Genomic DNA, 26024 nt, shown 5'->3' with positions numbered 1-26024 from the left:
CTTAACTTTTCGAGGCTGGTGGGGCAGATGGAGGAGTTTAGGAGGTGGGACGCGCTACCGCTTTCGTTGGCGGGCAGGGTCCAGTCGATTAAGATGACGGTGCTCCCGAGGTTTTTGTTTCTTTTCCAGTGCCTCCCCATATTGATCCCAAAGGCTTTTTTCAGAAGGGTGAATAAGTGGATTCTGGGGTTCGTGTTGGCACGGAAGGCCCCGAGAGTAATGAGGGTATTTTTGGAGCAAAGAAGGGAGGTAGGGGGCCTGGCGCTGCCCAACCTGTGTGGATATTATTGGGCGGCGAACGTGGCGATGATTTGCAGGTGGGTGACGGAAGGGGAGGGTGACGCATGGAAGAGATTGGAGGTGGCGTCCTGTGTGGGTACGAGTCTGGAGGCTTTGGTGACGGCCCCACTTCCACTCCCCCCGGCAAAGTACTCTACGTGTCCGGTGGTGGTTGCGTCCCTCAAAATCTGGGGACAGTGGAGGTGGCATAGGGGGGAAGTGAAGGCCTCAGTTTGGGCCCCGATACGGGCAATCGCCGTTTTGCGCCGGGGAGAACGGGTGGGGGATTTGGGAGTTGGCACAGGGTAGGCATCAGACAGTTTGGGGACCTCTTCCTGGATGGGAAGTTCGCGACTCTGGAGGAGCTGGTGGGGAAGTGGAACCTCCCCCCTGGGAACGCTTTTAGGTATATGCAGGTCAGGGCATTTGTTAAGAGGCAGGTGGCGGAGTTTCCGCGGCGGCCACCAAGGGGGGTGCAGGACAGAGTGCTTTCGGGGACGTGGGTCAGTGAAGGAAAGATCTCGGCTATTTACCAGCTGATGCAGGAGAAGGAGGAGGCCTCAGTAGAAGAGCTCAAAGCGAAGTGGGAGGAAGAGCTAGGGGAAGAGATTGAAGATGGAACGTGGTCGGACGCCCTGGAGAGGGTGAATTCCTCCTCCTCTTGCGCACGGCTCAGCCTAATTCAGCTGAAGGTCATGCATAGGGCTCACATGACAGGAGCAAGGATGAGCCGGTTCTTCGGAGGGGAAGACAGGTGCGGGAGGTGTTCGGGAGGCCCAGCAAACCACACCCATATGTTTTGGGCATGTCCGGCTCTGGAGGGGTTTTGGAAGGGGGTGGCGGGGACTTTGTCGGAAGTGGTCGGGTCTAGGGTCAAGCCGGGCTGGGGGCTTGCGATCTTTGGGGTAGCTTCGGAGCCGGGAGTGTAGGAGGCGAGAGAGGCCGGCATTCTGGCCTTTGCGTCTCTAGTAGCCCGGCGCAGGATTCTGTTACAGTGGAGGGATACGCGGCCCCCGAGTTCGGAGGCCTGGATGAACGACATGGCTGGGTTCATCAAGTTGGAGAGGATGAAGTTTGCCCTGAGGGGGTCGGTACAGGGGTTCTTCCGGCGGTGGCAGCCCTTTCTCGACTTCCTGGCGAAGGGGTAGAGAGTGGTCGGTCTCAGCAGCAACTTGGGGGGGGGGGGGGGTTTGGGGATGGTTAGGGGGTTTGTTTTTGCAGCGGTGGGTTTGCTATGTTGTTATTTCCTTCTTTCTTGTATTGCTGTTGGTTTTTTGTTATTATTTATTTTGGGGGGGGTGAGTTCTTTTCTTGTGTTGGTGTGGAAACACGCCTTGTTTGTTTTAAATTGTGGGGAGAAAATTTGTTATTGAAAAACTTGAATAAAAATTGTTTTTTTTTAAAAAAAGGTCGAAGAGCAAGACCTGGGTCACTACATCTGCAGCTACTGGACAATCATGACATCTACTCAATTTTTAGACTTTCCAAATGCTCTGGATCCATTTAGTTGCACACAAATTGCACTCAACTATTGCCCACTTTGAGGTCAGATTTTGCAAAACATTTGCAGTCTCTAAATTTTAGATGGCGATATGATGTATTGATTGTTAATATCCCAACCTCCCAGTTTGCAACCTGCTGTGTGTGTTCTTCTGGGCTGGGAAGAAGCACAAAAATCCAATACAGTGATCCTCATTTCTTTAACTTGCCACTTTGCGTGACTATGCTTGTATTGGAGTCGTAGGACTGGATACTCGCCATGGAGGTGGGTAGATGGAGTTGGGAAATTGCCTGACCCAGCAGACGCTCCTCAATTTAAGGGACCCCATTAGACCCATTTTGCTCTCTAGAGGAGAAGATGAGAGAGATTTAGATCCACCGCCCCCAGAAGCAGGTCGCAGGGGGCCACAAGGGTTGGTGAGTGCTGAGGTGGGTTAGTTCGAAGGCCCACTTTGGTTTTCTGGGACTTCATTCCAGAAGCTTGTAGGCTGTCTAAACCTCACCCCTCGTATCCCTTCACCTTGCAATCCAATCCCTCATGGCCTGTCCATGCCAATCCATGCTCCCCAGAAATGCCATTCCCCCATACCTAACTTGACCCCTTTGTGCCAACATGGCCACAGTCACCCTTCATGCCTCCACCAAAACACCCCACGACTCCTTATACCCAAAGTGCATCTCCAGAGTCACTCACCCAGCATCCACCATGGCAAACCTCTGGAGAGATGGAAATGAAATAAAATTATAAACTTCTAAATAGCTAATGCAACTCTCACTCATACACACTTCTTTGTGAAAAAAAGCTCCCATTCATGAAACCCATTCAAAAATTTCAAATTTCCTCAAGTGATTAATCTCTTATAATTACAAACAAACTTCTATTCTGACGCCACAAACATGTTTAATCCTTTAATAGGCTTTACACTGCCAATCAAACTGTGCACTTAGAACCCCCTACTGAGACAACTGTAGCTTTGAAACTCAGTCAAGTCAATAATAACCCTTGGGATGCATCAATGAAATTATGGTAATGTTTCATCTAACCTACTCCACCTTGCCTGTAAAGTCAAAGTAGTCCATTAGGCAGTTTTTAAAAATGACTCACCGACTGCTTCAGCCTGTTTTTTTCCCCCAAGTTTAAAGAGTGGAGGATTTAAAATATTTCACAGTATGGCACACATAAACCAACATTATCTACCCTTCCAGTGAACTTATGACTACTCAATCAGTACTTGACTCCAATACTGCAGTCAAAAGAGCGAATATGGTGTCTTTTTAACTCAGCATTCAGTTCAAGTGGCCCTGCTCAGGTTGGGGTTCCCCAGCAAAAATTGGACCAATCAAAATGGGTTAATGAAAAAGGGAGAGAAGGATAAAGCCATGAAAATATGGTAAAAATGATGCACACCTTTCCATATGGTGATTGCTCGGAAAGACCATGATCAACCCCGGAGGACTGTCCAGGAGTCTTAAGTATAGAGGCATGACAGCAAAGAGATCTTGGAATGACCAAGAAGGGTGCCTATTAGCTTTCCTTATCTCTGAATCAGAAAGCAATTGTTCGCTCTAACTTTCCTGAGACTCATGGTCATCAAACTAATTGGCCATCAAGAGTTATTTTTAACAATATCAGCTGTTCACAGTCTCAAAGTCAAGGAATGGGATGAATACTCAGGGTTCAGGACTAAACATTTCGATACACATAATCGAGCTTGTTGCCTATGTGCTGGACCCAAATGCCAGCCAGTCAGGATCCATTAGCCCCCAAGGCAGACATCACCATCAAGTTGACCCTGCCCATTAGGGATGTGTGTGCATATAGATAGAATTTACAGTGCAGAAGGAGGCCATTCAGCCCATTGAGTCTGCACTGGCTCTTGGAAAGAGCACCCGACCCTATCCCCATAACCCAGTAACCCCACCCAACACTAAGGGAAATTTTGGACACTAAGGGCAATTTATCATGGCCAATCCACCTAACCTGCACATCTTTGGACTGTGGGAGGAAACCGGAGCACCCGGAGGAAACCCACGCACACACGGGGAGGATGTGTAGACTCCGCACAGACAGTGACCCAAGCCGGAATTGAACCTGGGACCCTGGAGCTGTGAAGCGATTGTGCTATCCACAATGCTACCGTGCTGCCCTATATAAACTGGATATAAACTGTCCGAACCCTCAGTGATATAGAAAATAAGGGAGAGAAGAACGAGATGGGAGCACAAAGGTGTCTGATTAGGCGAGGGCATAGGCCAAGGCCAGTGCTGTAATGGAGTTGGGAGGGCACCTAAGCCGTGAATAAGCAGTCGCTGTCGCATAATTTGTGAGACTGGCCAGGAGGTCAATGGATCAGAGGAGATGCCAATGTTATCCGGCAGCGACGCCAACTTGAATCTCTCTCTTTCATCCCATGTGGGTGACTGATCCATATCGAAATGGAGCTGGTTATTGTACTCATTACAGCGCTGGAGGAGTACAGAGTCCACAGCAACGTGTGGAGGCACACAGGAGAGTCACAGCGGCAGGAGACCAGGGGGTCACAGGGCAGACTCAGGGACCTGTTGTCGCACCAGCGGTGCAGGGACCACGAAGGTGCAGAAGGAGATTGAGGGTGTAATGGACTCAAGTGTCCTTTACGGAACTGTCGGACAACATGTGCCGTAGAAGACTCAAGAGGGAGTTGAGGAAGAGGCCGCTGAGAATCATGGAGGATGGAGGCTAGGTGGAAGCGAGGTTGCGCAAGGGCAGGAGGGCAAGGGAGGTCCTCATCACCTCCCACTTTATGGAGTAGGACCAGCATGCTGTCCAACAGTGACCCCTCTGCGAGCAGGGGTTGAAGCTTGCTGAGATCTTATTCATCAGGGTGCTCGGGCTGGGGGTCCTCCAGTGCCTATTGCCCAGTCAATGCAGGAGGGTGATGACGACTCGCAGTGAGGAATGGTCTGTGATGCTCCTCAACTATTGCTTGAAGCTGACTCCTGTTTGTCTGCTGCCAGCACGCTGACTCTTGGGCTCACTGTTCAGTGAACTTCGGCCCTACAAACCTTCCCTCTGGAGGGTGTTTAGGAGCGAAGGTCTGGGGTTCACTGAAGGTGCTCAGGTGCCACCAGGATGCCACCCTGCCCTGTCCTCGATCACTCGGGAGTCTCTAATGGCCTGAAAGACACCCCCTCCTCCTCGCCATGGTGCCATTGGGACTGGTCCACGTTTGTAAAACCCAGGAATAAATGGCGACCCGGCGACGTCTCCCAGGCTTGGCCGTCAGGTGCCGGGGGCTGTGAGAATCCAGTGAATGCATATTTAAATGAGTGCAGATCTGGATCACGCTCCGTGAGAATCTCCCTAAGCTCCAAATCAAAAAATGACTACGTATGGAAGAATTGCGAATTGTGGCGGCAGCCGCACGGATTGTCCTGCCCGAAATGCCACTTTGGTCAGGATTCTCCAATCCGAGTTAGCCCAGCCACTGTTGCCAGTGAGAACGGAGCTTCTGGCGCTCAGTCAAAGCTCCATTCTTTGCAGTGGACCGGAGAATCTCACTGGAATGGATGGAAAATTCGGCCTTCGTCGTTGTTTGGGAAGATTACCCTCAAGGATTGCTGCTATGTTGCTTCTTTCAAACTAAAACCTAAAACATTTTGCATTTTGTGAATCTGAGAACAAGGCTGAGGGCAATTCTTTTTCCATTATATGTAAATCATCAGAAACCATTAGATGGAGAGCATGCTCAAGACTTGGGAAATTCCAAACTGCTAGATTGTTACTTGGAGTTCCTAAGCCAGATCTATTTGCAAATAAGGTAATTACATAGAAACAAAAATAAATAGAAAAATGGTGATGGCACAAATACTTAGAAAACAATAAAGATTAAATTGGTCCGCAAGGTCTAAATATCTCCTTTAAATGTCATGTGATCTCTAGACAGGAACACTTCAGATTGGTTTCCCACACGCTCTCTGTAAACATAAACTCACAAAACCCGGGTGCCTGTATCTTAACTTGTACCAATTCCTGTTCATCCACCAATCCTGTGCTCACTGCTCTACATACATAGAACATACAGTGCAGAAGGAGGCAATTCGGCCCATCGAGTCTGCACCGACCCCCTTAAGCCCCAGTTCAGCTACAATTTGGTTTTAAAATACTCATCCTTGTTTCCAAATGCCTCTTTGGCCTTGCTCTTCCCAAATTCTAACTTCCTCCAACCCTTAGACTCTCTTATAATCACTCTACTCCTCCAATGCTAGTCTCTTGCGCATCTCCAATTTTAATCATTTCACCATTGGTGGCTGAGCCTTCAATTATCGAGGTCTCAGGCTGCCCAAAATTCCCTAACTTTCTCCTCCTTTGATACATTCCTTAAATCCTATCTCTTTGACAAGCTTCTGGTCACCTGTCATCCCATAACTTCCAGGCTCCAGCAGTGTCACTGGAGGGTGCAGTACCCCAAAGACGTGCTGGGGAATGCACCCCTTCCTCCGGATATTCCCAGGTAAGGGTTGCATGGCAACTGCCCGAGGTGGAAACCTCCACTGGGCAATGGGAACCATCCAAAAAAGTGATTTAAATTGCAAACCTTCTGACTGGATTACATCAATAGTTATTCAGAAAAAGTTAAAAGAATTAAAACCACTTCCAACTTCTGGGTAACTATTGCACAAACTAATACTGACACACACATTCACACACACACACCCCCCTTTGGAGGCCTGACTCAACACTCACATCCCCATACCCCCACAATTGAGGCTTGGCCCAACTCTCCCCCAACCCCAATCCCCCCCACTGAGGCCCAACATGACATCTTTTGCCCTGACCCTCCCCCACCGCACAGAGGTCTGACCGGAACCATTCTCCACCATCTGGAAATCCTATCCTCTTACCTACTAGCTACTCCTTGGCCTGTCAAATTCCTTTGGCTGGACCTTTAAGCTACCTGATTACGGCAGTTATTGTCGCAAAAAATGGGCATGGCCTCATTGCATCTGACTCTACCACCCTCGACTTTAGGCCCCAGGGTCATGTTGCCCTGCACAGATCTTGCACGGTCTGAGACGGAAGGTCGGGAGAGATCAGATCAGGAAAATTTCAGATATCAATGTAGAAGCGGAGGGGCAATCTGACCGTGATTGCCACTCCACAGACGTTCAGTCCCAATATCTCCTGTATGGCCTGGTTTCAAATTTTGTTTTATAATGCTCCTTTTATTCATCCATGGGATGTGAACATTGCCGAAATGGCCAACATTTATTTCCCATCCTTAACTGCCCTCAAGAAGGCGATGGTGAGCCACCTTCTTGAATCAGTGCAGTCTTTATCTTATAGGTCTGCTCACACTCCTGTTTGAGAGGGATTTTGACCCAGGGACTATGAAGGAACAGCAATATCACTCCGTCAGGATGGTGTAGGTCTTGGAGGGGAGTCTGCAGGTGGTGATGTTTCCAGGTGCCTTATGACCTTGTTCATCCAGGTGTTAGAGCTTCTGTGAAGCACCTTAGGATATTTTACTATGTTAAAGATGCTATGTAAATATAAAACAGGAGAGATGGGGATATAGTGGTAATGTCACTGGAATAGAGGTCTAGGCTGATGCTGTGGGGGCATGGGTTCAAATCCCACTATGGTACCTGGTGGAATTTAAATTCAACTAATTTGGAATTTAACGCTAGGAACAGTGACCATGAAACTATCGTTGATGGTCATAAAATGCCAACCTGCTTCATGAATGTCCTTTTAGGGGTGGAAATCTGCCACCCTTACCTGGCCTGGCCTATATGCGACTGCAGGTCCACAGCAATGTGGTTCACTCTCAGCTGCACTCTGAAAAGGCCTCGTAAGCCAATTAGTTCAAGGGAAATTAGGCACGGACAACAAATTTTTAAAATGAACAAAAAACATCAACACCCATTTTACATCAGGTTTTTAAAACACTTTAGCCCTGTGTATCTGATGTCAAATAAAGATGAATATGTGAAGGAAGTCTACTTCAGAAAGATACCAGAACACACGCAGCTTTGTGAAGCTGTGCTCCAGGAAGGATAATTGAAAAAAAGAAAATTAAAGCAAAATCTTTCCCTGATACTGTTAAAATATCGGCCACTATGTAAGATTTTTTCTATATTTTGTATCCTTCTGACGCCAAATAATTAATTCAAACGCAACTTAACATATTTAATTTAAGCATGAACTTACTAAGTCACAGAAAGAGTTAAAATACTGAAGAGGCAAGTGAAGGGTGTTTTAAAGCAGTGCACAAGAACATGTGCACATTCAAACTGTGCTCACTCAAAACACTTCTGCTGAATCTTGAGCCTGTCCAAAGAAATTACTTTGGTGCTGACCCATAAATCCAGGCCATCTTTGTTTTAACAAGCAGGAGACCTTTGGCTGCTTTATGGCAGAGCTCCAACCACAAGAAGTCTTGAGTTCTAACTGAAATCATAATCATTATGAAGGAGGAAATTAAATACAATATCAGTGGAGAATATTTTCATAGCTGAAACCTCGGAGGCCCATTCCAGGCCCACTCGGCTAGCAGTGCTTACTAATGTTTTGCCCTCTGATGGGGTTTGCTTCATTATCAAATTAATCAAATCAAGATGCCCAGGGACTATAAGTCAGTACTCCCTGTGTGTTAGGTTGAAGCTCTTGCTCACAGACATGGTCCTTACTTGCGCAGTTATTAGAAAAGGTTGTATCTGACCTCTGTGGTGAAATTATTAAAACCCGAAAACAACAATCAGCGTAACAAATTACAGCGTTTCAGGAACACACCAGAAGTAATTTAACATACAGTATTTACGCACTCACATTAAAAACGGTCTTCAAATTTTGCCATTTCAATCGCTGTCTGTACAGACTACTTTGTGCCAGAGTACCCAGAGACACAAGTCCATGATGGGGCAAGAAAAAAAGACATTTATAAAACAATGAAAAAGATAGATCAACCAAAACGTATCTACTCTTCTTTATTGTGCCTTTATAAGTGTCAATTTTTAAAATTAATTTTCAGAGGCAGATATTACCCTTTAAGTGTGTTTTTTTAAGCATAGAGAGCCTCACAATTGCTCACTGAAATACGCTGCCTCAACTCAGTTGCAGCTTAGTTACTAATTATTCTGCTAATGGCTTTTTTTTTAAAAAACAAACAGAATGTTACATATCTAGTTTTTTTAAATGTCCAAAACCCGAAAATCGGAGAACTGATCTCCACTAAACTTAGATTTCTTCTGAAGAATGCCCCTTAATGTCACATGACGACACATCAATACAAGTCATCTGTAGCTAATCTCAAGGAATCAACTAAATTTGGTCAAAAATGATCAGATTTCCAAATTTGCAACGGGTTTTGCATCATACTTGCGTTGAAGGATTGATTTTGCTGACCTTTGCTGGTGAGTTAAGCCAGCTCTTGAAGCACAAACATGAGGGGATTGGTGCAGATGTCCTGGTGAACTAAGCCTCCACCCTTTAATGCTGCCCCAGGATTTCTGGGTTCGTGAATATGGGGGTGGGGAAGGAGGAGGGTTGCGCGAGATGAGTAGCAGAGTTTGGTTAGCGCTTGCAGCAGATGAAGGTTGGTTACAAATATGTAGACTAATGGCAATGAGACTTCCCAGCCTCCTGGTTGGCGGGCTTGGTGTAGCAGTGCCCTGCAAATATGACACTGTGACCGAGAAGTCCATAAGACATAGGACCAGAATTAGGTCACTCGAGACCTTCCATCAATTGGGAAGTCTGTGGGGATCTTGGTAGAAGACCGTAGCATGGAGGGAAGCAATTCATATAAACTTTTGAATGTTCCATTAAGTAACAATTTTCCTGGAGCCCTCTCAGTGTCAATCTATATCAATGCATGTAGTCCTGATCTCCAAGGCTCAAAGCGCCCTGTCAACGGGAAGCCTTTATTAGGTCCTGCCAGGAACATTCCTATCTATTTATTATTTATTTTGCATGTGCATAGTCACAGAGCCAAGCAATAGCCTTGTGAGTGGCCAAATGGAGTTCTTTAAGCCTGCCTTCAAGTTTAGTCAGTGATCTCAACTATCCCGAGGCCTTGTTTGGACAGCACAACTGTAGCCTGGATAGTTTTGGTGACTCAACAGATGTTGGGGGTCTGTGCAGAGGCCTTGACCTATACGGAACGGGTTTTAACCCGTCACCTGGGAGTGGACAAACAGTGGGGTCTACGACGAGAGTGTGAGTTGAACCTATATGGGGCAGCGTGAGGGAAGAGGTACAGCTGGTGCATTGAGGAGGTCCTTGAATAAGGGCAGACAGAACTTGGGAGAATTTCTCCAGGAGTTTGCCTGTTGCAATTACCCCCTGGTGTGTGTTTTTCTTTTATTTATTCAGGGGATCAGGGTATCACTGGATTTGACAATATTTATTGCCAACCCACATTTGGAAGTTTATATGAAGTGCTTCCCTCCTTGAACTGAGAGCTTGTTAGACCATTTCAGAGGGCTTTTTTTTTTAAAAGAGTCAAGCACATTGCTGTGGGTCTGGAGTCATATGTAGGCCAGACCAGGTAAAGGCTTCCTTCCCCAAGGGCATTAGTGAACCAAGCGGGTTTTTACAACAGACTGCTAATTCCAGATTTTCCCAGATTCAAAGTTCACCATCTGCTATGGTGGGATTCGAACCCGGATCTGCAGAGCATGACCCTGGGTCTTTAGAGTATTACTCCAGTGACAATACCACTGTGCCACCGCCTCCCCATGTGATGTGTGTGTGTTTGTGGCGCGTGTATTGCGTATATGTTTGTGTGGTACATGTTGCGTGCGTTTGTGTGTGGTGTGCACGTGCATGTGTGCGGCCTAAATGTGTTTGCTGGGGGGGTCAATGTTGCTCATGAACTGAGAGTCAGGGGAGGTGAGTTGGTTGAACAGTACCTGTGATGGTGCACATTATTGAGTTGAGTTTAATCGCTAAGTTTCACGTGAACAAACTGGATCATGCTGGTGCAAACTGATCAGCAGGTGAGTAAGAGGGGACCAGATCAGAGATCTTTAGGGTCATGGCCTGTGATCTCCATGAGGTATTGGCCAATTCACTAAGGAGGCTATTGTACGTTTTGTTTTTCTCTACAGTCTCGAGGAGGCGCTGCCTGCACGTGAGAGTTTTATCAAAGGTGACACCCAGATAAACAAGGTGGGAATCGTGCTTCTGTCTCTGGCCATCCAGGGTGATATTGAATTCCCTCTTGACGCTGGCATTGTGAAGGTGGAAAGTACAAGAGACTCTTTTCCTAATGCTCAGTTTTAGGCACCATGTTTTACAATAATCTGCCAGCTTTGCAACATTGGTGTTCACTATCTTCCAACTCAGGGAAAGTCTGAGCCTGTATGCACAGCAGATGTCATCTGGATAAATCAACATAAATAGAGAAAGTACTGAGACACATTAATGGTCTGGAACAAGACTGTCTTTTATACTAAGGTATAAATCCACTGGTCTTGGATGATACAGTGGATTTGCCATTAGCCATCATGGGCCCGCTGCAGATCCAACCTAGACTTATTGAAGGTTTATTTGCTTCAAAGAATAATCCTTGGTGAATCAGATTACACAACCACAATACAGACCCACATTTAAAATGGGCTGACAGCACAAAACTACCTCTGATTGAACACCAATTGACAATGTCACTCAGACAGACCTCAGAAAGTTGTTGTGGGAAATGGGAGAAAAATACCAATGGTGACAGTAGCGGGTATTCTTCTGAGATTAAGGGCCAGATTTTCACAGAATCTTCCTAACACTGCAGACCTTCAAAAGTGACAGGCGAGACCCAGATGCAGAAGTCACACCACCATTTCTGACAGATCCCATTGTTGCCAGAGATGGAAGAGGGCATGATATGATTCACCCAGGAGGGAACCCCTCAGTAGAACCATTTGAATTAGTGCTGAGTTCAAATAGAACATTTCCATTGTTCCAAGGGCCTCAACAAACAGCGTGAAACCATGACTTGATGTAATAGAGGTAAATGCTGCTGAAGAGCAGATAAGGTCTGTAACTGCCATGATTAGTAGTCTTTAACTCCTCTATTCTTCAAACATGAAAAAATAGGCTGAATCGGTCAGTGAAAGTTAAAAAGCACCTGTCTGATGGTGCAGATTGGAAAAAACATTCCCATTGGTTTGTGTAATTTAAATAGAGTTCTTTGTTGATGTGCCCTAAGGGTTTTATTATGTTATTAGTAAAGCTTAGCTGAATTTTGAAATCTATACTTACCTCAGCAGACGGTTCCAAATTCATAGTTTGACAGATTAAAGAATCTATTAAAGGATTAGCTGTCTTTGATGTAGGGTCTGAGTCATAATTTGTTTGTTTTTATAAGTGGTTAACCACTTGAACAGATTAAAAATCTTTGAAGGGTTTTAAGAATGGGAGTTTTCTTCACTGTGAGATACATAGGAGTAAGGACTATGTAGATTGTTAGAAATGTATTATTTTTCATCTCCACATGGCTCTTGAGGTCTGCCCATGTTGATGATAGTGGGCGAGTAGCTATGGAGGTGGCATGAGAGTATGAGAAGCCATGGGGTGGGGTGAGGGACATGAGTTGGCATTGTATGCAGAATATGAGGGATAGGTGGGCGGCATCATTTGGCATGGTGGTATGAACAGCCATTGACAAGGAAGTTCTGTGGAGCATGGGTTGGAGGGCAAGAAGTGCCCTGTGGGTATAGTTGTTAGAGTGGTAGACATTTGGGATAGGGGTCCGTAAAACCTCTTAAACAACGGGAATTAAATCCCAGAGAACCAAGACAGGCCTTCTAACCAGTCCACCTCGGCACTTACCCAACCTCAAACTGCATATGGCAGGCCCTACTCTATACTGCACTCGTCCGCTGCCCTGGTGGACATTGTGAGTTCATGGGTTATTTTTACCAAGGCTCATCCAGTGGGTCCGGAAATTTCCTGTCTTGAGATACCCACCTCAATAGCCAAAATCCAGCCCTGGTCTGAATACATTGCTGGGACAGAGTCAAGTTATAGTTACTCTATATCCAGCTTAGCTGGACGGACTGATATTGGCACTGAGTGACTAACTGGAGGAACACCAATCTCTAGCTATAACTTTTCTCACCTTGATGACCACAAAAAGCTGACAAATCATTGTGGAAACGGAGGGAAAGTGTGATGCAATACCACCTGGAATGTGAGCTAACAAAAGGTATGACTGCATAGACAAAGATAAATGCGCGCTGAATTGTCCCAGCCTTTCTGATCAGAGGAACTCAGCATAAATGAGAGCAGAGGAGAAAATTAATTGTCCAGTAAAGACATTTCTCATCTCAGCTCCAAGACTGGATTCTAATCAGCAAATAATATTAATATCACATGGTATTACATTTAGCCATGACCATCAGACTATATGTGGTATCATACCAGGTGTTGACGTAAACGTCAACATATTTGAAAAATCTGATGTTTCAATGTTATTTATTGTTTCGTAATAAAGTAAAATGATATTTGCATTTACATAATGCCTTTACATTCAAACTCTGAGTAGTTCACACAACGACTCCATTCTTGAAGTGCAGCGGCTTGTTATATAGAATGCATTTGCCAGCAATTCTGCTGAAATGACAACTTTTCCAGAATCTCCACAAATTCTTCCCAAGTGCCAATTCAAACACAAATACCAAACCAGCGAGCATTAGCTGCTATCATCTGCTTGAATTCAATTATTAATATTGCATTGTGAATATGGTAGTGCTGATGTAAAATACAAGCAAATAACCAGTTTCAGGTGGATCTACAGATGGCATAGTGGTTAGCACTGCTGCCTCACCGCGCCAGGGAGCTGGGTTCAATTCCAGCCTTGGGTGACTGTGTGGAGCTTGCACTTTCTCCCCATGTCTGTGTGGGTTTCCTCCGGTTACTCTGGTTTCCTCCCACAGTCCAAAGATGTGCAGGTTAGGTGGGGTTATGGGGATAGGGCAGGGGAGTGGGCCGAGGTGGGGTGCTCTTTCAGAGGGTTGGTGCAGACCCGATGGGTTGAATAGCCTCCTTCTGCACTATAGGGATTCTATAGTATCCCATGCCACTATTTGAAGAGTAGAAGGACCCAGTACCCTGGTGCACATTTGACTCTCAAACAACACCGCAAGAAAATAGAGAGTAACTGGTCATTTATCTCACTGCTATTTCTGGTCCTCATTGTGTGCAAACAGGCTTCTGCATTTGCCTGCCTTACAAGAGTAGCTATACTTGGAAAAATGCTTTGGGCAGCCTGAGAACCGTAAAAGCTCAAAATAAGTATATCGGCTGGAATTCTCTGGCCGTTCCCGCTGGCAGCGCACCCCCACTCCTGGGTTTCGCAGCAGTGTGGGGTGGTTTCAATGGGAAATCCCATTGACAAACGGCAGGAAGATAGAATTGCACCACTAGTGAACGACACGCAGTGAGGAAGCACACTGCTGGCAGACCGAGAATCCCGCCCAAGGTCTTTCCTTCCTCACACACGGAGATATGCAGGACAACCAACGCTAACCAGCTTTTTAATCTTCATAAGGCTCAGAAGGCTACCATCACTAAAGGAAGTCCAGATACTTTCAAGACTATTTTTTAAAAATAAATTTAGAATACCCAATAATTTTTTTCCAATCAAGGGGCAATTTAGTGGTTCCAGTCCACCATAACTGCAGACCTTTGGGTTGTGGGGGTAAAACCCACGCAGTCATGGGGAGAATGTGCAAACTCCACATGGATAGTGACTCAGGGCTGGGATTCAAACCCAGGTCCTCAGCACCGCAGCCCCAGTGCTAACCACTGCGCCACATGCCACCCCTCTTGCGGGTCTATTTTTATTATAGTTTTAATATATAGCTGTTTCCCAATCAGTAATAGCCGGGCCCTTTTTTGAATTGTGGTGAGGTCATCTGCTAAATCCAACTAACTTATAGTGTTGGGTTGCTAAGTACTACACTTGGAACCAAAATTGTTATGTCATAGTTTCCCACAGGAGGGTAATAAATTTCAAAAGGTGACTGAATTTCTGCCCAAACATCACATTATCTGTACTCCAGTCCTCTTAGCAAGTCATGTGAAGTCCAAGACAAAGACTTCAATGGGAAATATAATAAATATAATGGGAAATATAAGTGCAGAGAAGGCTTTCAATTTGCTATCGACCCATTTAACATTGACCAAATTCAATTCTAGAGCCAATACTTCTGACTACTGGCTCCATAAAGGACAGCAAGGCTATATTTGCTGGGAGATTTAAGGAATTATTTAGGTAGGCAAATTTATGCACACCCATGACGATGGGTCTGGTCGTCCATGCAGCTATTTTGTTTTTTCTAATCAATTCACCTTTACTGAAAAAAGGTCAAGTAACAATAAGTTCAGGAGTGAAGCACCTGGTGTGCGATCCAATGGACCCGCTGCAACTGTAAACCAGCTTGCTGCGGCACAGCGTTACCGATAAAAGCCGGGAGACCCCGCTCTTGGGAGCTACCCGGCTCGCAATACCTCATGAGATCCAACACGATCTCACGAGACATTGCAATTACTTTTTGGCAAATCGGCATATTAGAGTAGACAACTAGTCTCAATCTAATGTGCAGATCTCCAAGGTACCTGTGGCTTTGGGATTCATCCTACTCACCTCGGAGACGTTGGATGAGTGCCGTTCAGCACTGGTTCAACAAATGGAGACCAGTTGGAATGGCACTCGTGTGGATCTCCCAAGGAATCTGACGCCCCCAGCTGCATGCCCTTTGGGCAGGGTGGTGCCCTGCCACTGCTGATGCCACCTGGGCACCCTGGCAGTGCCAGCCTGGTGCCCATCTGGCACTGTCAAGGTGCCTTGTTGGCACTGCCAGCTGGCATGAACAGTGCCAGGGTGACACTACCAGAGTGCCCAGGTGGCACCAGCAGTGCCAGAGCACCACACTGATATTATTTGTGCGTGTTTGAGCCGGGGGTGCCCTGTCTGCATGTTGAGAGGGGCCAGGAAGCCTCCCATAGTGTGTATGGGTGGGGGGCGTTGGCTGTGGGGACCCTACTGTACAAAACGGAGCCAAATGCGGCCTCGGCTGCGCATCCCCTGCTGAGGCCCTGTCATGTTGTATAGCTATGTGTTTCTTGGTGCTGTGAGTGCCAGGAAACACGTGGCTAAAAATGCTCCCTATGAAACTTTGTTCACAATTAGTTGAATCACGGCCCATGTGTAGGGCTGGAGTCACACACAGGCTAGAATGGGCAGGGATAGCAGATACTGTCCCAAAAGGACACTAGTCATCCAGTTGGAGTTTGGAAAAATCTGGTAGCTCACATGAGGATTTTCCCTGGTGCCAGCTCCAGCTGAATCACAAGTTGGCATTTTGAGTTTCATGAATGCTACCAGCCCTCGAACAATCAGGTTTACTGTGTTCACTTTCATAATTTGCCACAATGAAAATTTATTACTTTTATTTTGATTGTCCAGTATCATACCCACCAAGAGAGTATCTGTACTTAAATAAATAACCAGGCTCCAAGACAATTCAATTATTTCCAACCTCTACAAATCTGTTATACCAATCTTGTCTTTGCATTGTTTCTTCTGCTTTTTCTTTTACTAAACCTACTTTAATTGAATGCTGCCTAAATGCAGTCAGTTGAGACAGGCAAGCCAGCAATTTTGCCATGAGACCCAATTTTGGCTCCAGGTCTATGGGCGCTTGATGTTTTCTTCTCTACATGGTGAAGAGTGCAGGTGAGAGAAGGCTCACCCCACGGTTACACTCCTGTAATTATTGGTGGAATCCTTGCTTGCAATCTTTTGTTAATTTAAAAAGTACCTTTGCAGTTCAGCATATTATATGAGGTTTTGTTTATGTTGCTGGCACTGTGCTTTGCTTCTGAAAATTTGTGATCCCCTCACCCACAGGAATTTGTTATACATGAAGGCCATGGTAATATTTAATTGGGATCAGTGATCATTTTACAACATCTTTCCTAAGACTATCCTTTTGCATAGTTTAAACCTTTAGTTCAAGTTCGCCACAATGCGTCATTGCCATTATTATTGCCATTCATGCCAGTAACAGTAAAAGGTAAAGCAAGGGCAATAGAATGACATTTGGGGTCCTTTTGTGTTTGATCCAGTTAAGTGGAAAATATCAAATAGTGCAACGTTCATCACATTGCAAGTGGATTTGTTTCAAAAAGATGAGACGATTAGATCAAGATTAGTTCCTATTTTTAATATGTTCTTCATAAAAGAAACTAAATCTAATGCAGTGTTTAAATCGCTTTATTCCCTCCAGAATCCACATCAAACATATTCCACTATCTAAAGTATTTTGACGAATTAACTTGTGACAAGAAACAATTTTCTTGAATGAGTTTATTAACCTGCAGACTTTGGCAGGTCAAGGAGAAAGGATTGGATGAGCTTCGTGAGAGTCATGTTAGAAACCAATGGGTACCTACCTGTCTCAGCAGCTGGACACTTGCGAATGGTGAAGATTTGCCCAAGGTCATCTTCATCCTCTGGCAAACCCTTCTGTAGCCGCTGTAATTTGCGCAGGCTCTCACTCCGTTGGTGTTTCATGGAGCGTACGTGCTGAATAAGGTTAAGTTTTGCCTTAGTAGAGTAGGTACACAGTGAACAATGGTAGTAACATGCCTCAGCCTCCACCGTGCTGTCATGTTGCTGCAAGTGCTAAAAACAAAAGGAGAAAAATAATCAATGGTTAACACTACTGACAAAATACCACTATTTAATTATATGCGTTTCACAAATGTATTTTACTTCCATTTGTACAAAAATATTTATCAATGCTGACCATTCCTTTCCTCGGTTTACTCTCATAGGAGAGGCACTGCTCTGGTACAGACAACACAACTTATCCAACTGACCCATTCGCCCACAAAGGGCTTTACTCAAGCCATACTGTGCTGACACAAAAGATGCAGTAATGTTATCACATGTTATGTTTTTGATGTCCAAGTATGAGCTGCTAATTCACAGAACCATAGAACGGTGACAGAACAGAAGATCAATTAGCTCGTCTGCCCATGTCGCTACTCCTTAAGAACAATTTAGCTATTCCCACTCCCTGGATCATCACTCTGGTCCTGCATTTTCTTTTCCTTACAGGTGCTTATCCAATGCCCTTCGAAAGCCAAAATTGGATCTGCCCCCAACAGCCTTCCATCTGAGGCTTAACCAGTGTTTTATAAAGGTTCATTACACTCGACTTGCCTTTGTACTTGAGGCTTCTATTTAAAAAATGGAGGGTCCTGTATACTTTTAAAAATCATTTTCTCAACTTCCCCTCCCACTTGGAATGAGATTGTGTAACTCTGCTCCTGCACCAACTTTAGAATTGTACACCCAAATTTATACTGCAGGTTTGTGTTCTTCTGACCAAAATGTGTCACTTTACCCTGCCTTGCATTAACTTTCAACCGTCACATGTTTATCCACTCCTCTAGCCTGCCTATTTCCTCTTGATTTCACCCTCACAATTCACTCGGCTTTCAACTTTTGCACCACCTGTAAATTCTTTTTAATTATTCGTTCATGGGATGTGGCGTCGCAGGCTGTGCCAGCATTTATTGCCCATCTCTAACTGCCCTTGAGGTTAAGAGTCAACCACATTGCTGTAAGTCTGGAGTCACATGCAGGCTGAACCAGGTAAAGATGGCAAATTTCCTTCCCTAAAGGACATTAGTGAACCAGATGGGTGTTTACGACAATCGACAATGGTTTGATGGTTGTCATTAGACTTTTAATTCCGGAAATGGTGCCCTCCACACCAAAGCCCAAATCATGAATATAGATCTTGGACTGGAATATACAGCTCCTTGTTGGGCGTGCTTTTGTCAGGGGGTCATGTAAGGTAAGTCATGTGGTTAACCCGACCACTTTCCTGTCCACCCCGTCTCGGTCGGCGTAATATAGAGGGACTGGTTGAGGCATTCACTAACTAGGCTGACCGCCCTTCAGTGGCCAATTACTGACCATGGAAGGCCCTCCATCTGCCTCCGCCACCATTATACACCGACTGGCAGAAGATGGGTCAAGAGTAAGAAGGCTGCTTTTTCACGCAACGCAACTCAGGAATTTGGAGTTATACTGCCTGCGAGTTTCCAAGCAGTTATTTTTCTCAGAAAACTTTCCGCAATCATAGTAAAATTTAAAAGTAAGTGCCAATTTTAAAATACTAGCCATTCCTCAGTACCACCCTCTGTTCGACAAATCCCCTGCACATTAAGCTAGTGATTCTGCTATAGATCCTCGAGTACACAAGAGTGTGAGGACTAGCTTGAGCTAGGCCAATTAGGGATGAAATCGGGAAACATTTTTTTCATACAATGGGTAGTGGCAATCTCAAATGCTATTCCTCAAAATGGTGCAAATCCTGAGCCAATTGAAATCTTCAAGACTGAGACTGATAAATTTATCTTAGGTAAGCAGCCTAAGGCATTGCCAGAAAGATGGGTGAAAGGAATTTAGGTCTGTAATATCCATGATCGAACTAACTGGCAGGAGAGGTTAAAGGGAATGAATGACCCGTTCTTGCTCTATGTTTCTATGAATCCTTTGCAGCCCAGGTGATTTATTTACTTTAATTGCATTCAAGCATCCAGCCGCCAATTCAATTTTTAAAATTTTCACATCCTAGAATTTCATTCTTTTGCAACAGCCCCATTGTTGTAGCCCTTAGATGGTCCTTGTAAACACTGAACTAACAAACCGACTTCTCATTTCAGCTATGCCCCCTTTACTAAACTCGAGAATAGTATTTGTCCCTCATTTCCTCCATACACTTGGAAATTTTGACAGTTGTCTTAATTTCTTAAACAAATCTAAATTTGTATAGTTGCTCGGCTATTTCTGCAGTTCATTTACATGTTGAGCTTTCCCATTGTTGATCATGGCCATCTTCTGCCTCTATATAAAAATGTCCTTGCTTTATCCCCAAAAGCTTCAGTCACTGAACACTGTACCTGCTGACCAGATTTGCATTCTACCCCCCACAATTCTTTTTTTTTGTTTAAATTTAGAGTACCCAATTAATTTTTTCCAATTAAGGGACAATTTAGCGTGTTCAATCCACCTAGCCTGCACATCTTTGGGTTGTGGCGGCGATACCCACGCGAACATGGGGAGAATGTGCAAACACCACACGGACAGTGTCCCAGCGCCGGGATCGAACCTGGGACCTCGGCGCCATGATATAGCAGTGCTAACCACTGCACCACTGTGCTGCCCTACCCCCCACGATTTTTAACAAATACATTCTGGGCGGGATTCTCCATCCCGCCACATCCGACCAACGGGGTTTCCCATTGTGGCCACCCCATGCCGTCAGGAAATCTACGGGCGCGAGTGCGCTGCAGATGAAACGGAGGATCCTGCCGACGGAGAATCCAGCCCTCTATCTTTGCTGGATGATGATGGCAAAATGGTAATGTCACTGGACGAGTAATCCAGAGATTAATGCTCTGGGAACATGGGTTCAAATCCCACCACACAGCTGGTAGAATTCAAATTCCCTTTAGAAACGTGGAATATAAAGCGAGTCTCAGTAATGGTGGCTGTGAAACTATCATCGATTGTTATTAAAAACCCATCTGCTCATCAATGTCCCTCAGGGGAAATCTACTGCCTTTATTTGGTCTGGCCTACATGTGACTCCAAACCCACAGAAATGTGGCTGACTCTTAACTGCTGTCTGAAATGGCTCAACAAACCATTCAATTCAAGTTAATTAGGGATGGGCAATAAATACTGGCCCCGCCAGCGACGACACATCCCATTATATCATTTTAAAAAGTCTGTTTAAGTTAGTTCTGACCCATTCTGCTTCACCAGTGTGAGCACCCTTCCACGATTTGCGATGCAAAGCTTAATGGTCTAATGTTACTCTTACTCTTGGCTTCTCATTTATCTACCCTGAATCTCATGACCCTATTTACTAGCTACCACCTCCCCGCCTCATGATCTAATGTCCCTATTGTTCAGCAGCATTCGGTCGAGTGCAGCTTCAGTACGAGCCCTGCCCATAGGATTTTAATGTGTGTAGCAGTACTTTACACATCCACAAATTCCCAGGTTCCTGTATGTTCATCTTCCATTCAATGTCTGGGTGGATACAATCCCCCATTATCAAAATATTAGCATTGCTGGACGCTTTCCTCAATTCCCAGTGAAATACCTGATCAATGTCAGGTGGAAGTCTGCAACAAATTTCCACCAGTAGCTTTCCCTTGTTTCCCCTCATTTAACTGCATCCCAAGTGACTTAGTCTCCTCGGAGGCCTCTTTGATGACATCTCTTTCCTAGACCTTTATGTTATCCTTTATTTACCCTCCAACCCTACATGGATATCTACCACTTCAACACGGTTTAAACCCAGCAAGTGTCATGTCACACTTGTGCTTTTTCTGTTGCCATTCGATTTCTAACATTTATGGATGTCTCCTTTCATTCACTCGTCCTTTCTCCACTAACCTATTTTTAAATCTCATTTTGGGGCTCTCCTGGCAAATCAGGCATTTACTGCCCATCTCCAGATACAACCGAATTGATTTACTAGACCAATTCAGAGGGCAATTCATTTGGATAATTCGTCCGTGTTTGTGTGGCACTGTTTGTGTAGGCCCGAGTCAGAAAGGACAGCAAGCTTCCTTCTTCAAAGATAATTACTGGGCCAACCGGGTTTTTATGATGATGTGGAAGCTTCATGGTCATCTTTACTGACACCAGCTTTTTATTGAAAAAAATCAACTGAGTTCAAACACTCAAACAGGACCTCAACTTGCATTCTTTGGATTATTAGTCCAGCAACATTACCACACTGCTACCATTCCCTCACTTACCTTGTGCTTCATATTAATTCACTATTCCTTCCTAGTCTATACTTTATATCTGATTTTCTTGCCCGCTATTTAAACCTAGGTGGCTATCTTGTATACTGGTAGAATACTTTTTTCTCTTTTTTACTAGTTTTAAATATCCCTCCTTCATGCAAGGTATATTTTGAGTGTATCCCTGTCTCTTCTCCTATTAATGCAAAGTACATCCAGTCAGTACTAATCTCTCCTTTCCAAGATAGCACCCAAACTTTGATCTTTCTACCACATCATCAGCCAAAAAATTGATGTTTTCGGTGATGTATTCGATTCTAGCTCGCCTTGCTGCTTGTTGGGTGTTGCTTCGGCAGTTTTACATGACAGCTCCCCCTTTATACCTACTCCCCAAAATTATATTGAAAGCTGCTGAATTCTGAACTTTGATTCTTTCTCAATCTTAGGCACAATATACAGGGGAAACCTGAATGTAAACCCATTGTGTTGAAGGTTAGAGAGGAATTTTGGGTGAGACAAGAAGATTAGGAAAAGCTTCTCCAGGGAAACATAACAATTTTGGACAACGAGGCAAAGCAGGCACTGGCAATAATATACAAGGATCAAGGGAATAACATGTTTTGAAAGATACTTATCCTATGTTAAAACCTGAAGAAATAGGATGACAGTTCCACCATCATCTGCTAATTACCACCTAACAAAAACCCATGAGTTATGTTACAAAAACCACAACTTTTTCTATACAACGCTAATTCAAGATTCTCCAGTCATGCAATTTGCAAGATGTAGATTCCAATCTGGGCCACATGACAGATTTGATGCAAGTCAATCGTTTGAATACGATGTTTATCCCTATACACAGTCTTTGATGGAATTGTACACAACAAACAGCATGCTCATGCTACCCAAATAGGCAGGAAATTTAATTTAGATTAACTGAAAATAAGCTATCAGCAGCGTACACTGCAAGTATCTTTACTAAAATTTTAAAGCTTCTGCATATCACTGCCCCAAATAGCAACATTTTACTATGTAATGTCCAAGAACTGCAGTAAGTATTTAAAATGAAACAGAACACTGTTCCACAATAGTTCATACTCTGCCCAGATTTAATTCAGATATTTTCTAAAATTTGGTGGAGCTATGTATATATTTCACTCTGCAGTTGCAGTCAATAATTATAAAGCATTTATCACTTTTTTAGGCTTTAGATAGGTATTATTGTTATGTAAACCAACGTGCAAGGATAGCATAGGGTTTAAAATGGAATATTTCTATGTATTGAATAAAAGGTTTTCAAGGTAATCTCTCAGCCTCTTATTTAGACCTCCACATAGCTACAAGTCCATCCACTAATATTCACTCCCTCCATTACCAATGCACAGTAGCAGCAGTGTGTGCCACCTACAAGATGCATTGCAGGAACTCACCAAGACGCCTTAGACATCACGTTCCAAACCCACGAGCATTACCATCTAGAATACAAGGGTGGCAGAGCAACTGGAACACCACCTGCAAGGTCCCCTCCAAGCCACTCACCATGCTGACTTGGAAATATATCTCCATTCCTTTACTATTTGCTGGGTCAAAATCATGGAATCATATCCCTAATCAGCACTTTGGGAGTCCCCACGTCACAAGGTGTATAGTGGTTCAAGAAGGGAGCACACCACCACCGCCTCAAGGGCAATTAGGGGTGGGCCTCGCCAGCGAAGCCCACATCCCTCGTATTAATTTTTTTTAAAGTTAATTTCCCCAGTTGGATTGATTTATTAGGAAGTGTTAAGGCAGGAGCTGAAAAGAAAGCAGAAGTAACTGATACTATCCTTGTATGTTGGTTTACTTAACAGTAATACCTGTCTAAAGCCTAATAAAGTGATAAATGCTTTATAATTATTGACTGTAACTGCAGGGTGAAATATATACAAAGCTCCACCAAATTTTAGAAAATATCTGAATTAAATCAGGGCAGAGTATGAACTAAAAGATATTTGCAGGATCTAATGTTTAATTCTGACAAAGACCAGTTATTTGTGGAAACGAAGGGTGGTATATTTCACACAACCTGCCATGTGTTTCGTAGCGCCAGAGGCAACCCTCCACTGGCCGGCTAAAGGATCTTCGGGTCCCACTGCAGCCAACAGAGTTTCCTGTTGAATGCATCCCTCGCTGCCGGGAAACCCATGGCAGGGGTGCGCCATCGGCAGGACCAGAAGACCTCACCAGCTGGAAAGTTCCGGTGAAAGTCTTGGAGGGAAAATTATTTGTAATGTGAAGAAACATGTTAAATAACCAGGCTGTGGTTCATGGTGGAGGACACACAGAGGTTGCGAAGAAACAGGATAAAATTTGAGCGTTAACTTTTATTTATTTTGAAGGAAACTATTTAGGAACATGGTGGAGGAGGCATAGTCTTCATAGCCCAAAATTAGACATGCAAATTAGAAATTACACTCCATAGATCACATGATACTGTCATTAGATGGAAGCATCGTACATTGAACTTTTATTCATTCTGTCAATTTTCAAAATTACTCACAGCTGGTTAACAAGCCTAAATATTTTGTAGTAAGCTAGTCAGTGTACTGCAAGCTTTAAAGAATTAAGTATTTCAAGGGCAGCACTTAATTTTATTGCTATTCTCTTTAAAGAGTTAGTTTAAAAATGTTTGCTTTGATCTTCTTACACATCTATACTCGTGTTCATTAGCTATTACCAGTGCAACATCTCATAAACATAGCAGTTATAGCTTGCTCAAGCTCAAGACGAGCTTGAAGCATAATATCCCCTCGAGCTGTGCACAATGTGCATAACAACATTGAAAAAAACAGACTAAATTTGTTTCATCTATTTTTGTATGGGGTGGGTTGGCATTGGGCGGGGTGGGGGGGAACGGGCGTGCAGTAATTTCTTCAAGTGATGTTTAATTGATGGTAGATTTGGGTTCAGAAATTACCATAAAAGGATTATTTCTGTCCACTTTGATTGGTCGTTTATGTAAATGTTAAGTTATTTGGCCTGGATGGCCCATAACTTCCATGGAGCGGCAATCAGCGTTGGATTGCCACTCCGTACCAATTTACCTTCACTTAGATTATAAAGTGACAGTCTCATCCGACCAGTGACAAAATGCAAAGGGAGCAGAGCGAAAGAGGACACTCCCCCTTTTTACTGCACCAGCTGCCATAAAGCAGGTGAGTTTAAAGGTCCCATTGAAAGGGAGAAGGTAAGAGAAGTGAATGGCATGGGACAGTTCGGACATCGGGGGGGGGGGGGGGGGGGGGGGGGGTGAGTTCACGCATCGGGGGGGTGGGGGTTTCAGACATGAGGGGGTAGTTGGACATGGGTGAGGGGGGGGGAGGGGGAGAGTCCCCTGCGGAGCATGATCTGGGTCTTTAACATAGTTACTCTGAAGTGTTTTTCTTTCCTTCAACTCTTTCAGAGCAACTATGAGGGTAACTCTGGCAGAACGATCTGAAGTTAGCAATTTAAATCATTTCTGTTGGATGCTTTCCAGTCCAGTGCAATTGTCCAGGGGAAATTAGCGCTTCTGGACAATTGCCGGGGAAACCCACATGTGGGAAATTCTGAGAGGGATTCCCCAGCACACCTTTGGGGCACCACCCCAACCCCCCCCCCCAACCCCCCCCCCCCCCCCCTCCCCTACCCCCACCCCCAAATCCGATGCCGGGAAATCCATGACGACACACAAACAGTGGCCAAGGAATACCTTTAACGATACACACAATAATGCAAAACTTCAAGATTACCTTATTGTAATAATAATAATAATAGCTTATTGTCACAAATAGGCATCAATGAAGTTACTGTGAAAAACTCCTCGTCGCCACATTCCGGTGCCTGTTCAGGGAGGACGGTACGTTACACTTGAAAAGGTATTTTTCTACTGTCTGGTCTTAGTAATGCATGTTTTTATCTACCAATTAAATCATACTGCTTGAAGATATTTACCAAAGGCCCTTTTTTAAAACAACTCATTCACTTCTTCTGTGCACAAAAATACATAAGAAATATATAAAACACAAGAAAGATTAAAATATCATTAACAAACTTGAGGTCATGATGCTTCCTCTCTTCAAACAGACATAATTATTATAGCAGTTCCCACTAAATCCCTAATGCAACAGTAATACATTCTTTCTTCATGATTTCGTTAACTGATGTTGCTTTCTTCTTCCAACATCAAATGCTCTCACATGGCTGGGTTTAAATCTGCCATCACAGTTCTCTTGGAGGAGGACACAGGCTGATCAATTCACTTTCTCATTTTACAGACACAGACACTACCTAACCTGGATTTCAAGCCAATAGATTTTTTTGAGCTTGGTTTTCTCACTGCGTTTGATACATTAATAGCAATGGCAAAAAGGCATCACAAACACTATGGAACCAAAAT

The 26024-nt window shown here is 44.4% G+C and overlaps 1 protein-coding gene across 7 annotated transcripts in view; it reads right to left on the bottom strand.

Annotated features, from left to right (window-relative positions):
* zfhx3 (zinc finger homeobox 3) overlaps positions 1 to 26024 on the bottom strand; it is a 589682-nt gene that overhangs the window by 219353 nt on the left and 344305 nt on the right. For all 7 annotated transcript variants that reach the window (XM_038806373.1, XM_038806374.1, XM_038806376.1 and 4 more), the window contains one exon: positions 17219 to 17450. In XM_038806373.1, the coding sequence (XP_038662301.1) occupies positions 17219 to 17450 (232 nt within the window). The remainder of the gene's footprint in view (positions 1 to 17218; positions 17451 to 26024) is intronic.

This window comes from Scyliorhinus canicula, chromosome 9, assembly GCF_902713615.1.
Source record: "Scyliorhinus canicula chromosome 9, sScyCan1.1, whole genome shotgun sequence".
Classification (NCBI taxonomy): domain Eukaryota; kingdom Metazoa; phylum Chordata; class Chondrichthyes; order Carcharhiniformes; family Scyliorhinidae; genus Scyliorhinus; species Scyliorhinus canicula.
The sequence above is the reverse complement of the archived record's forward strand: the minus strand, read 5'-3'. Positions and strand labels throughout refer to the sequence as shown.